This window comes from Monodon monoceros, unplaced genomic scaffold (genome assembly GCF_005190385.1).
Source record: "Monodon monoceros isolate NGI ecotype Baffin Bay Population unplaced genomic scaffold, NGI_Narwhal_1 Super_Scaffold_21, whole genome shotgun sequence".
NCBI lineage: Eukaryota > Metazoa > Chordata > Mammalia > Artiodactyla > Monodontidae > Monodon > Monodon monoceros.
Genome location: NW_021703778.1, coordinates 99,340,289 through 99,365,891, shown reverse-complemented (window position 1 = coordinate 99,365,891; position 25,603 = coordinate 99,340,289). Strand labels below are relative to the sequence as shown.

At 41.0% G+C, this 25,603-nt stretch overlaps 1 protein-coding gene across 2 annotated transcripts in view; it reads right to left on the bottom strand.

Annotated features, from left to right (window-relative positions):
- Window positions 1–25,603, bottom strand: part of RPGRIP1 (RPGR interacting protein 1) — an 83,567-nt gene that overhangs the window by 37,676 nt on the left and 20,288 nt on the right. The window contains exons 3-20 of one of the 2 annotated variants that reach the window (XM_029238658.1): window positions 21,848–21,980; window positions 18,753–19,027; window positions 17,494–17,593; window positions 16,850–16,981; window positions 16,085–16,190; window positions 13,288–13,311; window positions 12,245–12,391; window positions 11,692–11,765; window positions 9,536–9,678; window positions 7,831–7,991; window positions 7,213–7,356; window positions 6,632–6,749; window positions 4,122–4,574; window positions 3,809–3,960; window positions 3,013–3,355; window positions 1,554–1,738; window positions 1,047–1,250; window positions 373–511 (exon numbers count right to left, since the gene is read on the bottom strand). In XM_029238658.1, coding sequence (XP_029094491.1) covers window positions 373–511; window positions 1,047–1,250; window positions 1,554–1,738; window positions 3,013–3,355; window positions 3,809–3,960; window positions 4,122–4,574; window positions 6,632–6,749; window positions 7,213–7,356; window positions 7,831–7,991; window positions 9,536–9,678; window positions 11,692–11,765; window positions 12,245–12,391; window positions 13,288–13,311; window positions 16,085–16,190; window positions 16,850–16,981; window positions 17,494–17,593; window positions 18,753–19,027; window positions 21,848–21,980 — 3,033 coding nt within the window. Of the gene's footprint in view, window positions 1–372; window positions 512–1,046; window positions 1,251–1,553; window positions 1,739–3,012; window positions 3,356–3,808; window positions 3,961–4,121; window positions 4,575–6,598; window positions 6,750–7,212; window positions 7,357–7,830; window positions 7,992–9,535; window positions 9,679–11,691; window positions 11,766–12,244; window positions 12,392–13,287; window positions 13,312–16,084; window positions 16,191–16,849; window positions 16,982–17,493; window positions 17,594–18,752; window positions 19,028–21,847; window positions 21,981–25,603 lie in introns of both variants that reach the window. The other variant, XM_029238659.1, reaches the window with a different exon arrangement.

Here is a 25,603-nt window from a genome sequence, read left to right as displayed (position 1 = left end):
CATTGTAACCCAAAAGCTTTGCCTTATTTTAAAAGAAATTTGGATTCATATCACAACTGAGCCAATCACCCTCTTCCTCTTATTTCTTTGTAACCGTAAGTCACGAGACCCTGAAGTGAATTAACATTTTATGCTTGCTAGCTAAAGTGGCTAGCTAGCTAGCTTTAAATACATAGACAGCTACTTTCTTTCAGAATTACAGCTTGGTTGGCCTAACCAGCACACTTGTAACATCAAACCGAGCCTAGGATCTCCAGTACTAATTTTTCATGAAAAGTTTAGCAATGAAAGATGAAAGAAGAAAGTATATAACCAGCTTGATAAAATAATCCAGTGATTACATAGGAAAATCAGGTTTTAAAAAGACAATACCATTCACAGGATGTAGGGCTTCCTTTAGTATCTGTGCTGAATGGGATGATGTCATTTCCTCTTCCTTTTGCTGATTTTTTAAACCATCGTCTGTGGAGATCTTAAGCCCTGAGAATTTCCATTCAGTGTAGTTCACCTGCTTCAGATTCAAATAACTATATATAAGTATATTGTGTAATTATAATAACTTAATATAATTAATATTGCATAATATATAATTGATGTAATTGATACAATATAAATAATAATGAATTATATATAATTATAGTCATATAATATATATTTATAATCTCATATATATGTGTGTATATGTATTTTAGGCTACATAGTAACTTTAATCCAGTTTCCTATGAAGAAAAGGCAGTATCAAGTACATAGTATGTGTTCAATAAATACCTGTTCTTTATTTTGATTACAGTTGAAGTAGCCTGGTTAGGACTGTTGTCCTAAAGTTCTAAGCATAAATTATAGAGTCCACAATCTGTTGAATTAAATTACATTGAAATGAACAGTCCAGAGGTTTATTAACCTATTTACGTTTGTGGAAACACATGCTCGCCACAAAAAGCCATGAATATCGCTTGTGTGCCTACTTCTGCTTCTACCTCTGAGAATAATATATTTGGGGACACCACAACCCATATTTTAGTTCTTCGGGGTTTCTAAGGCCTTACCTGTAGAGTATTTCCACTTAAGATGTTAGGACTAAGATACTCCATTCTGTTCCTTCCTTGAATGCCTGTTCTTTTGCCATGTTTTCTTCTTGAGTAACCTGGAACCTGGTGTTCCCTTTCCTTTCTTTCTCCCACCTGAGGAGGTTTTCGCTTAGCTTGATACTGGCCAGCTTCAATGGGAATCTCAATAGATACCATCTGGTCCTAAAGAGAAGGATCAGAGCCTTACAAGGTGATAGTTTAACAGCCTTGATACTCAAGAAAGGGATTTATGAGCTAGCATCAGACTTCATTTCTCTCCTGCCGTAAAGCTGAGAGATGCCGTCTCTTCCCTTCCCACAATAAAACCCAGGATTTTGCTCCATCCATAGCCTCATGGCATTATGAATGATGCAGATTAAATTTGCAGAACACATGACATTCACAGAAGGAATTTCTTTTACCCCAATTTTAATACTGTCTTCCTCAAATCAAATTTGCTCCACAGGATTGGTGGAGATCTGCTACCTGGGGAGGAAAGGAAGCTTCTTCCTCTTCAATTGAGGTATCTAAACTGTCCTTGGTGTCCTTCTCCTCACTCGGAGCTTCTGGTTTTAGGAAACTCTCCGGGGGTAGATAGCAAGACTTCCAATCCAGTTGCACCTGAACAAATCCATTGGGTTTCCCCCCAGGGTCCGTGAGGTTAAAATCACCTGAGAGACACACAGACATTAATAAGATCCAATCACATGAAATAGGCAAGTGAGAGTTTAACAGCACCTTATCTATTACCTCCCCAGTTTGAATTTCACCATATTTTGTTTGTAATTAATTCACATCCACCAAGTAATCATGATGACAATACATTCAGAAGTAACATAAAATATCAGTGAATATTTATATTCACTCACAATATTTACTTCCAATATTCACTTAGAATATTTATAGGGGAAAATGGGCATCTCCAGGTTCAGGAAGGGATAGTCAAAAGATATACAGAGAGGTATAGCTTGCTTGTCGTCAGTCACCCAGCCAATAAACAAGAGCACATTCTTATTACTATTACCAAATGGTTGCTATGCCTTAGGCATACTAAGAAAACCATTATCTACACCCAAGTGGTCCGTATTTTTAAAATAACAAAAACAAAGAAAACTTAAGCAAAATGGCTTTTTCCAAATGTCAGACTTCTGATTTGTAACACTGATTAATTTAACAGACGGCTCACATTGCCTCTCTTTGGCAAAGGACGAGTTGTGAGCAGAAGTGTCAGCCTTTTTCTTTTTCTTTCTTTCTTTCTTTTTTTTTTTTTTTTTTAGCACTTGTGGTATTGGGAGGAGGGAGGCCTCACACACTTCCTGGAACATCCAAAAGCTTGTTAAACATGGTTGATACTGGCTACACCCATTCACACTTCCTAATGAGAGCACGGACATTGCTGCCTCACCCTCCCAGGACTGCAACCAGGGAGATGACCCTTCTTTGGTGTACCTTACAACTCTGGTTATGAACATATGATAAGGTAGTATGGAGTTCAGCTCCATATGGGGGGAAAAAAATCCAAGAAATTTGTCATATGTGGCATGGAAGACTAATTTGGGTCTAATGTTTAAAAGGGGCAAGAGAATTACGGGGCAATGTTAAGGACATAGCTTATAATCTGATATCTAGTCATGTGCTAGGAAATAATAGGCCTTAAGTAAAGACAAATACTGGGAAGCACTATAGAGATGGAAAATGTTGGTTCAGACACAGAGGTATGGGCTTCAGATTGGTGGGTCTACCTCCTTGGGAATCTTGCTTCTGTTGCTGAAAAGAAGCCAATGTTTCTATATGATTAGTGAGGCTTATAAGTCTTCTACTCTCTCACTCTTGACAATATTCTCAAATCCTTTCAGCAGGTTTTAAGAGAAACTGTTCCAAGCAAGTAATAAAAGAGACAACACTGGGCAGAGAGCATAAAGAGGTAATAACCTTGAACTCCTACCTTTAATGGATTTGTTTTGTGCAAGAGGAAGCAAGGGCACTTGGACGCGGCCAAGGTACGAGCCAGGCTCTGAGTCTTCATCATCAAAAACGTACACAGACAGGGCCTCCTGCCTCAGATACTGATCCAGGTCAGAAGTCACAAGCACTGGGAATCGAGCCTCGTCTCTGAAGTAGGGATTGTTACTGGCTGGAATGACGGTGGTGTCATGGTCAGAAAAGGTAAAGAAGCGATACATGGCGTATGGACTGGGTTGGGCTCCCAGCCATCGACTCTGGAGGCCGCAGCATCGGATGACTTCTACCCGCAGCTCATTCTGATGCTTCCTGGTCTCCGATCTGGGCTGAAAAGATGTTGGTCTTGGATTGAGGCAAAGGGCAGGCTGAGAGAGTCGTGCAGGTGAAGCCCAGCACCCTTAATGAGGAAGAGCTATGACCTAAAGAACTGCTGAATCCTGACTGGGTCACAGAGAAGCCTAATCAATGACTTTCACCTGCCTGCAAATTGACTCTGGCAGATAATTATCTGAGGGAGATGCTGGCACTCAGGCCTCATCTTAGAGATTGGAACAGAGAAGGCATTTTGTTGGCAGCAGGGAGAGGTAGCTAGCTCCAAGGGCATGATTTCATTTCAAACTCAAGCTTGACCAAGGGAAGTATCTGGACTAGTTGTGGTGTGACAGTTTTTCTCTTTCATTCACATTCAACAAGTACTTATTGAGTGCAATACTAAGCTGTTCTCATGAGCTGCTTGGCTGAGTCTCCTTTGAGATGCATGGGCACATCCTTTTTCTCACCTCATCCTCCTGGGCCTCCCAGGCTCCAAGCACATTGGCTGACAGGTATGCCTGGGCTTTCTTTCGCTTATTGTATGCTTGTAGGCTGGATCTTACGGGGAAGCGCAGCCTCATCCAGTACTCTAGCACCCCAAAGACTTCTCCACCAGCTCCTGGGTAGCAGAAAGTATGAAAGGCATGGAGGATACAGATGGTGTGGCAAGGATCAAGAATAAAGGCAGAGGAATAAAATGGGAAACCACCAGAAGACAACTATACACTTTGGGAAATTCCACATTAGTCCCGGGAAATGTTGGAGGCTGACAGCACTTACCAGTAAGTGTGGCAGAGCCATGGACTCTCTCCACGGTTTCTAGAACCCTGTCAAAGCAAATCCAGCCAGCTGCAAGGGTGCGGTGCTCACTGGCTATAGCCTGGTGTAGATGAAGCTGGGCTGACGTCCCTTGAAGGTAGTGCAAGAAGAGGGAATCTGTCTCCACCACATACTGAGAAGTGAAGTCATAGAGGGGCTGCAGCCCCACAGCTAGTGGGGTGCAGTGGGTTTCAAAGTCATAGAAAGAATAGGTGCAGAAAGTGGTAGGTTGAGTGTCTCCAGCCTGAGCCAGGGCAGCAGGTGTCAGGAAGGCCTGGTGGATGTGCAGTTCAAAAAGATTCTCACTCTGATGCCGTGGAGAAATGTCCACTTTATCCTCATCTCCATGGTCTGGCAGTGGTTTCAGACATAATGACAACTGTCGGGTGCCATAAGCCACATCTTTGAGTTGTTCTAGAGGGGAAAGAAAACTGCTTATCCATTAAAGGGTAGGGAATTCTTCCTTAGGGTAAAGGAAGGTGGACAGAAAGAGAATAAAAACCATGGTGAAGTCCAAGTTGTGACTATTTCAAGAAACGATGTGATTCAAAAAGAAAAGCAATAGAATGACAATCAGGTGCTTTGAATTCTGATGGCCAAATAATCCAATGCCTACTTTAGAGATGAGGCACAACATGAGTGACTGGAAAGTAAATGCTAAGCTCAGGAAAACACTGGAGGCACAATTTCATCTAGAGATGACATCGTTTTGGATTACAGCAGGATCTTGTGGATTAATTGTTAATTCCATTACAGAAACACTAGAAACACAAAATGCAAGTATTTCCAAAAGTTTGGGATATTGGTCTTGGAGAAAATAGCAAGTTACAGTCATGGTGTCTATGACATTACACTGGGCCCCATTAAGATGATTCCTCTTTTCCAGTCAGATCAATCACAAGGATCTTCATTCTGTTAAGAATTTGGTTTCATTGTAAGAAGGCAAAAAAAAAAAACCATCCACTTTAAGTCAAAGAGTAATGGAGTAAAAGTGGGGGAGGGCACTTACTGAAAAGAGGTTGAAAATATTGGCGATGAGATACAAAATAAAGATATGTAAGACAGTCCACCAAATCTGTGCATTACCTCCCATGTCCAACCAACCAGAAACTCTGATATATAGTCTGCTTCAAATCGGGGAGTATTTGAGTTGTCACAGTGTGTTGATGGTGAAGGTCCTATTCTAAGAGTTAAAGCAGTAGAAGAAAATACTTTGGGTACATCAGAATGTCTTCCTGCCCAAAATAAGTGGAATACAGAGACTGGTGAACAGTTTCTTAATTGATAAGATTAACATAAATAAAATATATTCAAAATTTTGCATTACGTGTCACAAGGTTAATAATCTTAGCATATAAAGAACTTCTACAAATTAACAATATACTATTAAGAAATAGTAAAGGGCAGGAACAGGCAAGTCTCAAAAGAAATAATTTAAATAACTGGTAAACATATGAAAAACTCTTCAGCCTTACCAGTAATGAAAGAACTACAAGTTAAAGCAAATAAATCTTCAGAGGTAGGTAATTGTATTTATCCTGCACTGTCCTGGGAGAAACACCCTGAATCTGAAAGACATGAGAATTTCAATCCAAAGGATTTCCTTTGTTATATGGCAGGGACCTTTTAACTGACGCACCCTGGCATGCATAAATCATGCTTCTGAATGACCCACCTCCCTTTACTCTAGTTCCAGCCTCACTAAGTATCCTTCTTATTGATTCTGCTTCCCCAAGAACGAGCTGCCATGAGCATATTCTCAAGGCAGCAATGAAAGAGCCACTATCATAAAATAACAAATGAACATTTGGGTGTAAATATCAGTCTTTGGTGAATGTGGTTAGTACGGGTCAGGTCTCTCACCACTGGGTATAACAACAAAGCCAATTTTCTCAATATGTAAGGCTGAGACCAGATCCTGGTCGACAGTGACTGAATTAAATACAGGAAGTATCACATAATAAAATTTGCATAAGTGTCCAGCCACCTGCCCTGTTATGTAGACATCCTCAGACCGCAACAAAGAATTCAGAGACTTTTAGAGAGAAATCACAGAAAAGGATGACAAGAGATGAGTGATGTAGCTCTATTATCTCCCAAAAACTGAAATATAGGCCTGGCTTGAGGAAACAATCTTGAGAGAGGGAGCGTGTTACCCACCCTGAGGACCAACAGTGATACACTCTTATTTTCAAAATAGATTCAGCAATTGCTGGGCCCTGTTGAAACTCTCCAGAGAAAAGACACTGACATGATGCAGGAGAAGAAACTGCTAACCATGTATTAAAACAACAAAGATGATAGGATAATCAAGAATGGGAGGGATAAGTCCTATACCAAGACATAGAGGGCGCCCTCTTGACAGGTGCAGAGGGGAGCACAGGCATTTAGCTCTGTGACAGATCCCAAGAGGAAGTGAACAAAGTACTAAGACTTGCCGGATACTGGAAGGCCATGGCTTCTTAAAATACCTTCCAGCTGATTGATACGCTTGTTCTTGAGGTCTAGGAGTTGATTCAACCTCTCCAGTTTTTCTTTGTGAACTTTATTTTCATTATCGGCTTTTGTCATCATTGCCTCCAGTTCCTCCTGAAACGAAATAATGTCTGAACTTTTCTATCTCAGTGGCCCAGAACCAAAGAGCCCAGATAAAAAGGTGGTACTTGCTGGGTAAAGGAGACTCCACTATCTCCTTAGCAGGGCAGATTCATCCACTAGAAAAAGGCTTAGGTTCCTCACAGACCCCTCCAGGACCAGTTGTGCTATTAGTGCCATAGGGTAGTATTTTTCCTGGGACTGGCAAAATTTGAACCCAGAAGCTTCCCACTTGCCATTTTCATTAGCTGGCCCCTTCTGGCTTTTATTGCCAAGGTGCCATGGGCATGTGTGAGTCCTCAAGTTTTTCAAAGGACAGCACATCCTGTGTTTGCATAGGTCAGCATATCACCTTGCATCAGCCCTGGAAACTCGGGTCTTGCTTCATTCCCCATCTTGTAAGTAGTTCCCATGTGCCCATTTATTTATCCCCTTCCTGTACCATCTTTTTCTGCACCTGATAACACACGTTGATCTTGCGCTGCAGAATAAGCATGTCTCTGGTCTTTTCTAGTTCCAATATGGTCTCTGCATGCAATACTTGCAACTCACTTAACATCTGGGACAGTTTCTTTTCTTCTTGGTTTTTTGGTTCACAGGGCTACAGAGGAAAAAGCATTGGTAAAAGGGAGTATAAATGATAGGTATAGTAATAACTATTCTCTACAGCAGCCGTTGATAATAGTAAAATACCAGCAGCAGAATCTACTCCAATATGTAGAAGAGGACCTATGTTACTTTACAAGTGCTCTCTAGTGCTCTCTCCTAGTTCCTCATGTTCAACAGCAGCAGTGAGTAAGTTATACAATCTCCCATGGCTGTTTGCTCTTCAGCAGATCATTGCAAGTCCTCATCTGAAAAAAATTCTAAATTTTATGAGCTGTACAGTGTGGAAAAAGTTTGTGGAGCTCATGAAGCTATCTCTGCTCTCAGCCTTCTCATATACTTCCAAATATTGTCCTCAATCAGGACAAAATATTATTCAGTTAGTTTTCTAGTCCCTTCATCTTTTCAAGGGATATTTGCCAGCAGTCCCTCTTGTAGAGGGGACCTGTTTGATTAAAGATGCTCTTACCTCTATCTGAGTGGCCTCTTGGAATAGAGCTGGGTAAGTGGCTGGTTCAGATTGCCAGTCAGGAGACTGGGAAATTGTGTCTTTATTTTGGAGGTCCTCCACTTCCTGTTTATGCTTCTGAAGCAGGTTGGTGACTTCAAGCTTCAGATCCTTGTTTTGAGCTGGGGAAAAAATAATACAGAAAGCTGAAACTCTGTAGCTACCAACAACCATATTAAAGTTGGCCCAAGTGTGAATTAAATTTTCCCACTAATGTTTAATTCATTTTATAAACTTGCCCTTAGAGAAGCAATTCTCTCTTATTTCTACAAAGGGGTTCTAGCTTATTGACCCTGAGTTGACATTTGGACTCCAAAAACAAACAAAAAGAACACCTTCAGAACTGTAGTATGGAAGGGAGAACTACCACCACCACAACAAAATCAGGGCCACTTGACCGACTGGGATAGTCCAAACTTTTTGACAGCACCATTTAATTCAGTATCTCCCCAACCATTCCCCAACTCCATCTGACTTCTATGCTGTTGGCTCTCTGTGACACCCACCTTGACTCCGACCCTGAGTTGGAGGAAGGGAGGTTGGGCATTTGGACATTTCCATGTGTGTTTCGGGGAAGGAAGGTGATCAGCATTTAGTGTGATCATTTCAGTATCATGCATTACAGAGGAGGTTAGATTAGATTACCACAAGACTTCACTTGTGCTTCATACATACTACAAGATCCTTAGCATGCACTCCTAAGCTTTATCCTTTTATGGTTCCTGACTCTATTTTTCTTGATGTCATATTTCTTTTCCTCCACTTTTTTATGTGAATATACTAGAATATGATGAAATGTAAGTTTGATAAGACTAAATATCAAGGTCCAGCCTAGCAAAAAGAAGGGAGACAAAGGTCTCTTTGACAGTATTTAAAAATCTTCAGAATAACTACTGTGATCCAAGAATTAAGACAGGGGGAAAGGGCTTCCCTGGTGGCGCAGTGGTTAAGAATCCACCTTCCAATGCAGGGGACATGGCTTTGAGCCCTGGTCCAGGAAGATCCCACATGCCATGGAGCAACTAAGCCCATGAGCCACAGCTACTGAGCCTGCGCTCTAGAGCCTGCCAGCCACAACTACTGAAGCCTGAGCACCCAGAGCCGGTGCTCCACAATAAGAGAAGCCACTGCAATGAGAAGCCTGTGCACCACAACCAAGAGTAGCTCCCACTCGCCACAACTAGCGAAAGCCTGTGCGCATCAACGAAGACCCAATGCAGCCAAAAATAAATAAATAAAATTTTAAAAAAAGATGGGGAAATAGTAGTGGTAACCAAGAGCAATAATTTGCTTCTCAATTTCAGGCATCAGATGCTAAAACAAAACAATTCCAAACCACCCTAAAATGGCTGATGAGAATAAAAGGCAGAAAAATTCATTTTCAACACTTTCAATAAATTGACTGTTTAAAAACATTATAACTTAAGAATTGGCATTCTCTCACATGGAAAGTCAATATGTAGGGATAAGTATGTGTGAGGTAGGTGTCATGCTTTCTTGATTGTGAATCTGACCTGACTGCCAGTGTTCTTATTCTAGTTATCCAGGACCCACACAAAAATAGGATCAAGTGATGGGACTGGAGAAATGTTGGCCCAAGTTCCCTTCTCCCAAACCAGATGTAGAGGATGCCTCATCTGAGAGGACTCTTCAGGGCTTGACCTACCTTTCTCTCTTGACAGCTGAAGTAAGACTTTTCTCTTCTCCTCCACCTCAGCATCCAGGTGATCCTGCAACTGAGAGACTTTCTGCTGTAGCTGTTCTCCTTGCTCATTGCTCCAGTGAGGCTGATTACTGCTATCCAGCATGCTGAAAATGGGAAGCAAGTAAGGAGGGAGGGGAGAGTTGTCAGATGGACACTCAAAGGTGGGTGATATGACGTCTTTATTACACAGTTTCAGCATCTCCTGGGCCTAGTTCATCATTCATTTCCCTACATGTTTTTTCTGCCCCTGCTTTCTCTGTAACTGTCATTTACCAACTGCCTTGGAACTTTTGGGTCCTATTGAGGAGTTGCTTAGTATCACTTCGGTTTAAGTCTCAAATAACCCCCTGGGCAAACAACGCAAGTCATATCTATTTCCCAAGGAACTTCTCCAGCATGATGGTTTTCTTTAGTTAGGGAACTGTGTACCAAGACATTCTCAGGCCTGCTAGATTAGAAATAAGTAACAGAATATTCTTCTTTTCCTTACTCCGTTCCTCTGTCTACTTTCACCAGCGGCTAGTTTAGAGAATACTTGCCTTTGAACTAGATTGTAAATTATTACACTGAAGGGTAGGAACTAAACTTTTCAATAACTGCAGCCTGCACACCACTATATCTAGCTGTCAGGGCAGACCCATCTTGAGTGTAAAAGACACATGGCCAGTTCTTGATTATTTACACAAGTGAAGTGACATTGATAATCAAGCAATTATTTCTGCTTATGTCTTTTTCCTAGTTATCATTTTAATAAATGTGGTCTAAAAACAACTTGTTAAGCTAGTACTAAGATTTCTTGGCACTTCCTGCCCATACATTACATGATGATCCAAGAAGATAATGTTATGAATAATGAAGGGAAGAGGCCAATAGTAATATCTACCACAGGGAGTCTTCAAAGTGGGTAATCCCCACACTACTTTATTTCACTGAGTTGAAGAGCATCAGTTGTTCCCAGGATCCTCCCATGCAACCTCCCCAATCTACCCCCTGCTGCCTTTAACTTATAAGAAGGCACGTTTAATTTTTTTAAACTTACAGGTATTTTTAATTTCAAAACCACTATGTAAATATATGCTTGTGAAAAATTAATATGATATAGAAGTATATAGAATAAAAGTGCCTCTTTGCCCTATTTCAGTCCTTTCATCTCATTAAGTTTGTGGATGCACACACACATGATATAAATTAGGTCACAATGAACACATTCTTTGGCAATTTGATTTTTCTTTTAATAGTGTATCTTAGGCATATAGATCTATCTAATTTTTTACAGCTTTATACCGTTTCAACGTGGCGGTGCAACACGATTTATTTAGTCGATCCCTATCATAAGAAATCTGGATGGTTTCCTTCTTTTTTACTATTACTAATTAAATTAACAATGTATTAATTAACATTCTTACTACACAGATCTCTTTGCACATACACAAGAGGATTTCTTTAGTTTTGATTCCAAAAAATGGGTTATCGGGGGCTTCCCTTCTGGCGCTGTGGTTGAGAGTCCGCCTGCCGATGCAGGGGACACGGGTTCGTGCCGCGGAGCGGCTGGGCCCGTGAGCCATGGCTGCTGAGCCTGCGCGTCCGGAGCTTGTGCTCCGCGGCGGGAGAGGCCACGGCAGCGGGAGGCCCGCGTACCGCAAAAAAAAAAAAAAAAAAAGGGTTATCTGGCATAAAAGATATGCACGTTTAACATTTTTTTGATAGTGTCAAATTCCGTTCCAAAAATAGTCTGCCAATTTATATTCTCACTAAGAGTACTGAGTACCAGTTTCCCGGTATCCTTATCGAGACTAGGTATTATTTTTATTTTTAAAATTCGGAAGGCACTTTTCAGTAATTGTCTTTTTTTTTTTTTTTTTTTTTTTTTTGCGGTACGCGGGTCTCTCACTGTTGTGGCCTCTCCCATTGTGGGGCACAGGCTCCAGACGCGCAGGCTCAGCTGCCATGGCTCACGGGCCCAGCCGCTCCGCGGCACGTGGGACCCTCCCAGACCGGGCACGAACCCGTGTCCCCTGCATCGGCAGGCGGACTCTCAACCACTGCGCCACCAGGGAAGCCCCAGTAATTGTCTTTTATAACAAAAAAATGTTCTGGGATCCAAACTTGGTACTCACTTTTCTAAGAGTTTGTCATAATTGTCATTCAGCAATTTTCGTTCTTTTTCCAAATCTTCAACTCTCTCCTGAAACTAAGAATGATAGTAGAGTGCCTGAGATAAGGTTTTAAAATCTATTACCTTGCACAGGGTCTCCCTTTTCTGTTGCAGGGTGGGACTTGGGTGGGAGATTTTCTATGTTCATCTTCTATGTCTATGAGGATCCATTCAACTATAAAGACTTGAACCAATTGAAGGTGTGATAGAAATTTTAATTGGAATTAATGAGGATTCTCTGAATTAAATTTTCATGGTGTCTGGGTTTCTACTGTTAGGGAAACAGCAGAACATTATAATAGAGAAAAGACTTTGGAGAACAGACCTAAATATAAATCCCAGTTTTTCCCCTAATGGTATAATCTTGAGCAAGTTATTTAACCACTTGGAATCTCATTTTTCTTATTTGAAAAAATAAAATACCCATATTTTTGCTAAGATACACTTTTTAACATCTCTGAAATTGGAATGTCACATACAACTGATGGTATCTTTCAATTATTATTGTTATTTACCTCTTTCAGTGTTATCTGCAGGATGGACACATCTTCCAGTTGGCTCTTCAAGCTCACAGCCTTCTTGCTCTCCTCCTTCAGCTCTGCCCTGAGCTCATTCACTTGGCTGAGGAGGGCATCATGGGCTGTACCCAGGATTCCCTGATTCTGGGGCAAAAGGAAAGTTGCTCTGCGAATGTTTATATCACTCAGCAGGAGGGGTCTCAAGATACAAACAACTGGAGCATTCCCTAGTGGAAATCTCAAAGAAGGGCTTTGATTTATAGTATGTTGCCTTTGCACTGTAAATTGACCTTGTTTTCCACCCTAGCATTTCTCAGGAAGTACCATTTCCCTGTGAGTGAGGATTTTCCACTCTGGGAAACTGTAATTTGTCACTGGAGCCTTAATTTTCCCAAGGTTCAAATTCAACCCTGATTCTAAATTAAGTGCCACCTTTCTCAGCTGCCTTTACCTTCTAAGCTATGTGAATGCTTTTTAGGATGAAATATTTCTCCTTTTGCCCCTAGCAAAGTGATATGTTAACTCTAGAAGTTAAGTGCATTTTTCTGGCAGAGTTCCCAGAATGACCATGTTCCTTCTGGTGAGGAACAGTTGTGGCTGGTCATGTTGGGAACTCTGCCTTAGTGACTCTTAATCACGGACACTTACCTAGCTTCACCTGTACCCCACTCACAGAGGTGCAAGTATTTAGTAACACCAGAGAAGTTTTGCAACAACTTTGCTATATCTCACCACCTCACACATGCTAGAGGACTACTCTTAGGAATTTTTGAACAAATGCTATAATTCTCTGTAGCAATAGGCTGAAAAATACTATTCCAAATATTTCTCAACTCAGATCTCATATTTCAATTTTGAAAACAATGCAGTATCTTCTGATAATAGTGATAGTACCATTTGTCTCAATAAAAATTATATAACATAATAACTTTGATATAGTTAGCTAAATTCTGGTGTTATGTTACTTGAAGATGAAGATTCATTTGGGTTTCATTCCTCTGATTACTAAGAAACAGAGTTAAGGAATCTTTATTAAGTACCTTCTGGAGCAGAGTTTCATATGCCTGAAAGAAAGAAAAAAGTATTATTTTATTGATATATCAACTTGATGTTTATAATACAAATGTTTAAATATTTATTTTAAAAGACATTATAAAAAATTCCCATAAATCAAGTCAATTTGTGTGCCTGTTTACTAATTGCTGCTCCTTTTCCCCTGCCCTAGCTTGCCAGGCAGTCTGTGAATGTAATAGATGACACCATTTCTTTAAAAAGGATGAAGGGTCATTTATTCACATTTGCATTGCACTTGGTGGATTTTCTAAGAAGTATTTTTATTTTCAAACTAGGTGCCATCTCTTATTCATCATGCTTCAGAAAGGTCTCTTTCCAGTTTTAGAAATAGAAAAAACAATAGCCAAACTCACAACAACAGCTACTATTATTGGTTGAGTAATTACTATGTTATATGTTACTGTGTGTTTCATTATCTCTTACATTATGATCATCATAATTGTTTCACATATATTATCTCATTTAATCCTTACAACAAATCCGAGAGGTATTGTTATCTAAACTTTAAAAATGAGAAACCCAAAGCTCATACAGCTAACTTGCCCAGAATCGCACCGCTTTCAAGGGGCTGAGGCAGAACTTTACCTCAGCCTGTGTGACTCCAGAGTCTGCACTACTGACCACATTTTACTGCTAAGGGATTAAGAGGATGCAAACTTATCTTAGTATATGTGTAAGTAAGCATGACTAGAAAGGTAAATTGCTTAAAAAAAGCAAATTGTAAAACCTACATTTTAGAAAATTATTCACCATTTTAGGTCATCTTTGCCACTACCATTAATATGGGCAAAGACATTCAATTTAGAATGGCTTTCTCCCTTTCTTCCTTTAATGCAATGGAAGAATAGATGGATTTTAAGAAAAATCTAATTCCACAAATATAGCTATTTACCAATACAACTTTAAAATAACTTCCTTTCCAGATTTCCCATCCTTTCAGTGCTACCAAAATTAACCGAATCAAAAGAATATGAGCATATGCACAGTTCTCTACAAAACATAGGTTTGGAGTTTGGCCTTGTACAGATGCCCTTAGTCCCAATCAAAACAGACATACCAAGGGCAGCACCAGCTGTAGCTAATCTCAATGAATGGCACCATCATTTAGTCACCCAAGCTAGAGACCCAGAAGTCATCTCTCATTTCTGCTTTTCCCTCACCCACCCTACTTTGGTGATGAAGTCCGTTCTTCCACTTCCTGGACCTCTCCCAACACAGTCCTTTCTCTATGAGCCTCTCTCACTGCCTTGGTTGGGACCCTCATCCTGCCTCCCTTGAATCACTCATCTGTTAAGTAACATGTTACTCATCTGTTACCTCCAGTCTTATACCAGCCAACCTATCATTCACTCTGCTGCCAGATGATCTTTCCTGGTAGTTTTGTCATTTTTGAGAAGTTGAAAATTTCAGAAAAGTATAAGTACTATAATAGCAGTCATCTATAATTCTACTACTACCCAGAATTAATCATTATTAGTGCTCTATAATAGTTTCTTGAAAGTATTATTCTTTTTGTTAACATGTATTTCAAAATATTTTGGACATTAAAAAAAGGCAAAGTGATCTCTTTGGGGAAAAAAAAAATTGATCATGTTACCAACTTGCTTAAAACCTTTCTGCAGCTCTCAATATCTGTAGGATAAAGTCTAAATTCCTGATAAGACCTCCATGACCTGATCCCTGATGTTTCTCACCTCTGTGCCGTGGCCTACACCACTCTTCCCCGGAAAGCCCTTCCCTCTCTTGCACGCTCATTAACCCCTGCCAAACTGTCAGTATTTGGCTCACGAATAGAATCTCCTATGGATCCTTTACAGATCCTGCGCCCCATCCTCTGGTGGATCTATTCTCTCTTTTGTGTCGCACCCATACCCTGTTTGTGGATAGTTGTACTTGTTTACATCTTGTCCTCTCACTCTTGTAAGTTCCTTGAAGGCAGGAGCTGTCTTATCTTTTTAATCTTTGTATCCAAGTGCTTTTCACAGTTTGTGGTAGTCAATAAATGTTTATTCAATAAAAGAATGGTGCCAATCTATTATTTAGAACCTCTATGCCTTCTTTCTACCATTCAGATATGAGTTTCCATTGTGTGGTAGTGAGAAGAGTGTGAGCCTTGATTTCAGATAAAACTGGACTCAAATCCTGCTCTGCCTCTTGCTATTTTTATAACTTGAGCAAGTTACTTAACTTCTTTGAGGCTCAGTTCCCTCATCCGTTAAACGTACTTACCTTTATGGCTGTTGTCAGGCTTAAATGAGATCGTGATTCTAAGTATCTAGGACAGAGTCCGTCACATAGAAAATGCTCAGTAATCTGGTTTCCTTCCCCTCCCCTGTGACTGCTCTTGGCTCCCCAAGTTTAATTAAACTCTGGTTGTGGTTTTTGGCTTGGAACTTAACCTGACACAAGGTAACCTCACTTAATTCCACCTTAGCAGGCCAGGGCTTGAGCCTTCTTCCCAGCAGAGGGATAATGGCAAGTACTGGAAAAAGAATGGATTCTGAGTTGTAAGGCCTGGATTTGAACATCACCTATCTATTCTGTGACTTTCTTTTTTTTTTTTATTTAATTTTACTATTTTTTTTATACATGTATACATGTCAATCCCAATCTCCCAATTCATCACAATTGTGTGACTTTCGACAAACAACTTAGTTTCTCTCCATTGTGGTCTCCCATGTGTAAAGTGGAGAAGATAATACAAATCTCTTAACTAATTGATTTTCTTCCCCCAAAAAGGCACAGCTGATGATGGCAACTCACAGCTTGAACTTCTGTTAATTGTGCTTTTGTCACTGCCAAAGAAGTATTCCTTTCATGTAAGAGCTTCTTAAGTCGAATCAGCTGTATATTCTCCTTAATGGAAGCTCTGGAGAAAGAAGACAGTGCTAAAATATCCTCTGTGAATGGACAGAGTTAAGTATTTTTCCCCCTGTGGATATGGACAGCGACACAAAGGAAGATCGTTATTTCTGAACCTAAGAGATCATGTTTTCTTTATCATTTCAAAGGTAGTGGGGGAGGATTTGGGTTCGCTAGACTCTGTCTCAGAGATTCCCAATTCTAGCTGCTGTGGGATGTTGACAGTGAAGGAGGCAGTGTGGGGAGAAGTGGCAGGGAGGTATACGAGAAATCTCTGTACTTTATGCTCAATTTTGTTGTGAACCTAAAACTGCTCTAAAAAATAAAGTCTATTTTTAAAAAACTTTTCCAGGGACTAAAACAGACCAGCCACGTAAAAAAAAAAAAAGTTTTCCAGGGACTGGTGCACAGCGGGGGCTGAGAGCCCCCATCTGGTGATGAGGATGAAATCGTTTTCCTTCTGTGAAGTGAAGCAGCAGACCTTTTATTATATATAAGCATCCCTTTTATGTTAATCCATTACTTAACCACTTGGGCCTCCAGGTCTACTTCTCAGATTGAATTAATCCCAAGCATTCTCTTTTCCTCTGAGATGGAAGAAAGGTACAAACAAGAACCTCTTTTTCAGTTCATTATGGCTTGAGGCATGGAATGCCACACCCTTACCGAAGCTCTGTGGCCTTCTGAGCACACTCCAAAGAGCTTCTCTGTGCAAAATTCTCATCTTTGGACCACATTTTCTCAGAAGACTTGGGTGGTTCTTCCACTTGCATAGTATCGCTGGTCATAATGTGGGCACTGTTAGGCATGCATAGGCCAGTGAGTTTAATCATAATTATGACTTTGTTAAAAGAGATTATACTGTTAGAATTAGGAATATTAAACACGAAAAGAAGAATTAGAAACCGCTGTTATAGGGGTTTAGAACTGGGCTCTCACATATATAAAAAGAACTTAGAGGAGTTAGTAATCTTGGCATATGTGGAGGATAAACTTACCAAATATAGCTTTCCAGTGTCAAACAGAAATATAAGTGAATTACGACCTAAGGGGGAAAATATAAAGGGAAAGAGAGGGAATACCTTCAATTAAGGAAAGGGCCTTTATTTTCCTTTCCTTGGAAGACAAAGAGATGCTTATTTTCCATTTTTAAGCAATGAAGTTGGAATTTGACAACTTCCAAATTGGGCTGACTTTCATCTTCTCTGATTATTCTGGAATGACTCAGAAATGGCAACATTCACTTGTTCCCTAAATGAGGTTTTTCCAATTAAAGTTGTAACAGCACAGGATAAAGGAAAAGAACTCACTGTTCGCTGGGTTCACTGGATACTTCACCTCTGGCTTTTTCATTTGTCACATGTTCCTTGAATGTGGGAGGAGCTGTGTAGCTCAGCCTGTCCCTTGACTCTGAAAGTTTAGACAGAAGATGTAGACTCTGGCAACAGATTTTTCCAGAACCCCAAGTGCTAGAAATGGAACACCAAGTGCTGGAAGTAGGGAGCCTTGAGATCTGGAGGAAATCCTTATATGACCAATGATCTCAGAGGGGAGCTTCTCAGTTTTTACTTGCAAAAATATGCAACTACTGATTTAATAAGTCAGCGGGACTACAGACTCTCAAGTAGGTCAGTATAAAGGGGAAGAAGAGCAGGGACTGTGTGTCTAACTCTAATGCATCATTGTCTCTAGTGCCTAGTATGTAAGTGGTATTCAATAATGCTGAAGTTAAACTGAATTGAAATTTAGACTTATTTAGTTTTTCTACTTTTAGCTGTTTTCACAAAGATTTTGTTGGCTCAAGGAGGGAGCTTGAAAATATAGGGCTGTGCTGAACAAAACCTAACATTGAGTCCCCAGGGTTAAGACACCCCATTCCCATGGACCTAAAACAGGGATGAGTAGGCCAGGTGAAGGAAATTTACACACAGCGCTATACTTAATTCAGTGTTGGGTTCCATAGCAGCCAGAGACACTTAGCCACTTGGGATACAGGAAGATGAAAATCTGCAGCTCCTCACTTAACAGCCTGATTTCCAGGCCTGGACTTCAGGAATAGGCTTTGACAATCTCTGAACCCATGGAATTGTATGCAAAGTTTTGTCTATGTGTATGTGCATTTTTCTTGGGAGAACGCCTAGCTTTTGATCATGGTTGCAAAGGAGTCCATTTCCCCCAAAAGGTGAAGAATCCCAGTTTTAGAGGCACAGGCCACTTAGCCCAGAGTCCCAGAGTCCCAGGAGAGGGACCTGTCTTAAGATCACTGCCGCTCACACCTAAGCAGGTCATCAAAGTTATCTCTGTTTTCTAGAGCCCTGCAAAATTTGACCAGCAAAATTCCCATTTCCATTGTCTGATTCTCCTCTCAACAGTACTGCATGGTGAACTGAGAACTTTGAACTGGACATCCTACTCAGGAAAAAAAGATTTTAGGGAGGTAGAAAGGAACGAGAACAAAAGAACAAAATGGGCGTGGTAGGCGGAATAAAGCAGTGGGAGGAAAATGTGGCTGGCAAATCAATCCTTCCCAGTGTTTTGGCCCTGTCGGGGACTTGGCCCTGAGCCTCACCCCTCGTGGGTTTCTCGGCCCCCGCCGCCCCGGCGGTGTGGAGCTGTCTGTGTCCCGCGTGGACGCGAGGCTGGGTGCAACGGGGAGCAGGGGGGCCGACGCGCTGGAACTGCAGTTGCAGCCCGTGCAGCGGGGGGCGCAGGTGCCTGGGGGGCCGCGGCCGCCACCCCGCGTTCCGCCGCCGCCTCGTAGGCCCCAAGAGCTGCTCCGCCGCTGCCACCTCGGCCCTCCGGTCCCGGCCTGCTGCGGCTGACCGGAGCAAGGCTGTCCTCATCCTGTGGGCAAAAAGAGAGCTGGTGGCTCGTGCCCTCTCCTTCTATGACAGTTACTATCTCTACAGTTTATCTGGTGGTTAATAATCTGAATTGATCTCTGATATAAACTTATGTGCTGTAGTCCACTATTTGCACTTAAAAATTAATTTTCTGTCCCCAATACACTGTAACTCTTTCAGAGCAGGGACATCTTGGTGTCTGTCTTTGTTCATTCTGTTGCAGTGCTCACACACTCTCTTAGTAAAAAATGAGGCAGTCTTCAGTATATTCGTGTGTATATTTATTTTAAAATTATATAGTTTCTTTTGTACTAATAAATTATGGTCATTATAAAACAGAAACAAAAAATACTAATTCTTAACAGGGAGATAATTAAATATATGTAGAAATTTTAATATTTACTTCTCCAGTCCCAACTGTCCACACATTCCTGTATATGTGCCCACTCTAAGGATTATTCCTCTATACCCACCCTGCTTACACCGAGTCTTACCTACAATGGATAGTCAATTACTATTTATTATCTTGACCTAAAATCATACTTTTAACCATTACCATCAGATTCTGTGTTCTCACTGCCTGCCAGTTCTGACATTTACTATGTGGCCTGGGGCATGTCATTACCCTTTTGTGCTGGGTTTCCTCATCTATAAATAAAGATGAAAACAGTACCTGCTCATTGGATTGTTATGAGGATAAAATAAGGGCTGTGAACAGTGATGGTGCATTGTAAGCAGGGTAGGAGTTAGCTATTATTATTACATATCATTATATCCAGATAAAGAGATCAAGGCATTAAACAGCTAGGTAACTTGCCCCAAGTCTGAGGGGACAGAATCCAATTTAGCCACTTACTATCTATAACCTCAAGTACTTTTTGGTTACTGACCAACAGACAAAGTTTTTTGGCCCATGCAACCATCTGACTTCACTGGATTCTCGAGTTCTCCACAATATAAAATAATCTCCAATTCAGGGCTTCCCTGGTGGCGCAGTGGTTGAGGGTCCGCCTGCCGATGCAGGGGACGCGGGTTCGTGCCCTGGTCCGGGAAGATCCCACATGCAGCGGAGCGGCTGGGCCCATGAGCCATGGCCGCTGAGCCTGCGCATCCGGAGCCTGTGCTCCGCAACGGGAGAGGCCACAACAGTGAGAGGCCCACGTACCGCAAAAAACAAACAAACAAACAAAGAAAAGAATCTCCAATTCTGAAGAGTGTTGGCATACAGTGGAAGCCTGCAATACTGTAGATTCTAAATGAAGCTCTGAACCACTCCTGGGGATTACCAATGAGAAAGCAAAGCAATGCTCTTGACATCGGGGAATTGGTCTGACATAGCTAGTCCTCAGTGTTGTTTGGTGGCCTGGCATTCACAACTAGGCCATGTTACTGTGCTGTTGGACATAATCTCACAGATCAACAACATCACAGAAGGCCACTCTGAGACCATGACCGAGTGATACCAAACAAGGCCGCTGTATACTTTTGTCTCAGCCCAGACAAAAACAAGTTCACTCTGCCACCTGCAGAATACCAAACGTGCTCCTCTCCTGACTAATATGAGTGACTGCTGCTTCTTTCCCGATTACAGCTTTAGCCTCACTCTAGTCTAACCTCCCTGTAGATAAGACATTGAGATATCCAAACAGAACTGCCCCTGCTTTCTGACAGTACCCAATCTAGAGCAAACTTCTGTTACCTTGGACCCTCCCCCAAATCGCCCAACTGAAGCCAAAATCCTGTAATAGGCTCTTTCTAACAGTCTTACTGAGATGCCCATGGTGTGCACTTTTTCAAGCTACAGCAGTAATTAACCCAACTTGCCCAGCTATAGGTGTGTTCCTGGTGGTGTTTGGCTGGGAGGCATTGACACAAATATCTTCAAAATGTGTTCTAGATATTAACCCCAGACTTTTGGAACTCTCATTCTGCCCATCTATTTATCTACCCACACCCCATCTCAGATTCTTTTCCAGGTCTGCACCCAAAAGGTACACTTTTGAAAGCCAATACCCTAAAGTCACTGTGTATGGTATATTTTGGAGTTAAGAGCTTTCAGCTCTGCCACCCACTGGCTATGACCTTGGGCAAATTACTTAACCTCTTTGCACTCCCTTTCATTCTTTTTTTTTTTTTTTTTTTTTTGCGGTATGCAGGCCTCTCACTGTTGTGGCCTTTCCCGTTGCGGAGCACAGGCTCTGGACGCGCAGGCTCAGCAGCCATGGCTCACGGGCCCAGCCGCTCCGCAGCATGTGGGATATTCCTGGACCGGAGTACGAACCCGTGTCCCCTGCATTGGCAGGCGGACTCTCAACAACTGCGCCACCAGGGAAGCCCTCCCTTTCATTCTTAATGATGATTCTTTCATAGTATTAAATAGTATTAAATGAGTTAACACATATAAAGCACATATAACATGCCTGCATACAGTAAATGATCAATATGATTTTTGGTAAATAAAAACCCCTTCCCTTGCTTGCCCCTGCAGCCTTTGGTCCCCTGAGATTTTGGCCATTCCCCTGTCCCCGTTCTCTCTTTTGTGACCAGGGCAGAAGCCTGTGCAGTCTCTTGCTCTTTAGGTTGGAATAACTCTGATGATGCTTTATAAACTATGGCCACAGTCTATTGATTATTGATGTGTTTGGCAAGAAAACAGAATAAAGCAATATTGCTTCAAAAATTATTTTTGGAGTTAACCATCCTTGACATTTGAATTGTTTTCTGGTGTAGACATCTCAGGAAAATGTATTCTTTTTGGTTTATTGTGGTGTAGGCCTGGTGTAGATACAGCTTCTAAAGACTTAAGGAGAACTCTGGGTACCTTTTGATCTCATCCTGTTGCTTCCAAAAAAGCTCCTTCACCAACATGTGCTCTTCACGAAGACGAAACAAACTGTCCTCCAATTCTTCCCGGGTCATCCTGCTCAAGGGTAGTTGAGTCTTTACATTCTTACCTAAAGTCCCAGGAGAGGGTAAATGGAGATTATTTTTACATGTAATTTTTTAACCCATCACATCTCTCACCACATCTTGCCCAGAGGGCTTGAATCTATTTTTTTTTTTTTTTTTTTGCAGTACGTGGGCCTCTCACTGTTGTGGCCTCTCCCGTTGCAGAGCACAGGCTCCGGGAGCGCAGGCTCAGCGGCCATGGCTCACGGGCCCAGCCGCTCCGCGGCATGTGGGACCTTCCTGGACCGGGGCACGAACCCGTGTCCCCTGCATCAGCAGGCGGACTCTCAACCACTGTGCCACCAGGGAAGCCCTTGAATCTATTTTGAGTCATGTGTTTAAGAGGAAATTCAGGACGTATAAGAAATGTGTACCAATGGACCTCTTTATCATTCCATGTCACTCCTGGATGTGGAAAATCATTCCAGCATATGACTCAACCTCCTGTCTGGAAAGTATATTATCTTTCTAAAAGTATCAAATAGGGCTTTTAGTCTACTTAATTTTTTTTAATCCACTCTTTTATTTTTCCTCCTCATTAGATAATTTGAACCTAAATAAGGATTGTGCCCACAACTGTCTTCATATCCCCAGTAAGGAAAAGGATAGAAACCTTTCTTGAGTACCAAGAGTCATCGCCTTTGTTTCCGTGGTGTGGAGAAATTGTCCCCAAAGCTGCCTCCTTGGAATACAGCCTCTGCTTGATCTAAGCAGAGGAAACTACAGTACACCTTTGAGTGTGTGAGTGTTCACTAGTCTAGAGTCAGCTCTGATCTTGTAGCAGCCATTCTAAAACCCAGAGCTCAAAATACAGCTCCTTCCCTGGAAGAAAGAGAGCTCAGAACCTTAGTCCCAGAACCACCTAAGGTACCACTACCACCTCTCCAATCTATCCTTTGGAAATGATGAAATGTAAGTTTAAAAAAAAATAACTTTATTGAAGTATAATTGACATGTATTACCCTGAACATACTTAAAGTGTAAAATCTGATTAATTTTGACATAGGTATGTATCTGTGAAACCATCACCACAATTAAGATAATGAACATATAAAAGAAGAAAAAAAAGATAATGAACATATCCATCACTGCCAAGTTTCCTTGTGCCCCTTAGCAATTCACTCCTCTCCACCCCATCCTAGCCCCAACCCGCACCTTTGTTCCCAGGCAACCACTGATACATATGTTTTATGTCACTTCAAATTAGTTTCCATTTTCTAGAATTTTATATAGTTTGAGTCATCCATTATATACCCAGTGGTTTTTTTTTTCTTTTGGAGCGGGGGATGCCCCCAACCAGGGATTGAACCCATGTCCCCTGCATTGGAAGTGTGGGGTCTTAAATGCTGGACCTCCAGGAGAGTCCCTTTTTTTTTTTTTTTTTTGTCTGACTTCTTTCACTCAGGAGTATTATTTTGAGATTCATACGTGGTGTTTCATTTATCAGTAGTTCCTTTTGATTGCTGGTAGTATTCTGGATAAACCATAATTTATTTATCCATTTACTGTCAATGGACATTTGGATTATTTCCAGTTTTGGTTATTACAAACAGAGCTACTATAAATATCTGTGTATAAATCTTTGTGTAACATATGTTTTCATTTCTCTGGGTATATACACAGGAGTGAAATAGTTGGGTCATAAGGTAGGTACATGTTTAACTTTTTTAAAAAATTGCCAAACTGTTTTCCAAAGGGATTATACCATATTATATTCCCACCAGCAGGGTATGAGAGTTCTAGTTCCTCTACATCTCATCAACACTTGGTCTTTTTAATTTTAGCCATCCTAGTGGGTATATAGTGGTTTTAAGTGTATTAATTTGCATTATTAATTTACATTTCCTTAATGACAAATGATGTTGAACATTTCTTGTGTGCTATATGCTATCTGCATTTCTTCTTAAATAAAGCGTGTTCAAATCTTTTGCTCATTTTTTATTGTTGGATTTTTAAAAATATTTTTATTTTTGAGTTGTAAGAGTTCTTTGTAAATTCTGAATATAAGTTCTTTGTTATATATATGTTTTGCAGACTTTTTTTCTCTCAGTCTGTCTTGAGTTGGTCCCTCTAGGCAAGAAGCCACCCTTCTGCCTAATTTTGAAGGACCTCTTTATGTTAGGATAGGAATGAGAGAAGATGAAAACAGAGTGGGTAATAGCATGTGTAATCATTGCAGATGAAAATTATGCATATGAAGGAGAAATCTTGAGGTGAGATGAATTCATGGAAGTCAGGGATCTGGCTAGTCTCTGATTCTATTCCTTCCTCCAGGGAATCGTTAACCCTCCTGACCCAGATTAAGTCAGCTGTGTCTCAGATATCTTCCTATGAGGCTAAGACTTCCCACACAATGACTTTCTATGAATAGTCTTGTCTGATTAAATGATACTGAAAGACTGTTTGTTCAGTTAATGACAGTCTTCCCAAGTAGAGAATATTATCTAAAGGAGTTTGGATCTCTATCTATGCAATCTATTTGGTCTCAAGAAGACCAGCAGGACCCCAGCAATTCCTGATTCAGGCAAGTCATCCCCCTCCTCCTTTTTTCCAGTAAACAATCTCTCCCCTCCCACAATACAATCCCTGCATACGAATGATTTAACCTTTTGGAAGTCAAGTAAAACTCCCAGGCCTTAGGCCAGGTGCTTGGCTTCCCTTCTGGAGACTTCTTTTCTGCATCTATCTCACATGAATCAACTAGCTTTGGCTCAGCTAGACAGGTTAGCCATAATTGCCACTAGGGTTCATTCATCCTCATATGTTATAACATCTTCTAATTATTTTGTTCCTAAAAGAAAAGCAATAAATAATGTCTCTTTCCTTTCTTTTTTTTAACTTGAAATATAGTTGATATACAATATTATATAAGTTATAGGTGTACAATATATAGTGATTCACAATTTTTTTCACAATTTTTAAAGTCTTTCTTCATTTATTTTCTTACGATTCTTTTTTTTTTTTTTCCCCCTCCCCCCCCCCCCCTTTTTTTTTTTTTTTTTGCGGTACGCGGGCCTCTCACTGTTGTGGCCTCTCCCATTGCGGAGCACAGGCTCTGGACGCGCAGGCTCAGCGGCCATGGCTCACGGGCCCAGCCGCTCCGCGGCATGTGGGATCTTCCCAGACCGGGGCACGAACCCGTGTCCCCTGCATCGGCAGGCGGACTCTCAACCACTGCGCCACCAGGGAAGCCCTTTCTTACGATTCTTTTAATAAGTTTTTATTTTGAAATAATTTCAAAATTACAGAAAATTTGCAAGAATAATACGCAGAACTCCTATATCCCCTTCACTTAGATTCCACAATTGTTACCTTTTACTTCATTTGCCTTATCCTATTCTTTCTCTCTCTTTCTACATATATCTGTTACATAATATATAATATGACATATATATTTTCTACATATTACTTTTTGGAACCACTTAAAAGGAAATTATAGACACGATGTCCCATTACTTCTAAAGAATTCACTGTATATTTCCTAAAAAGAAGAACATATGTACATAAGCACAGTATATCCATCAAAATCAGGAAATTAACATTAATATCATTTTACCATCTAACCCATAGACCATTCAAATTTCAACAATTCAGGGCCATGTGTTGCATTCGATTGCCATGTCTCTTT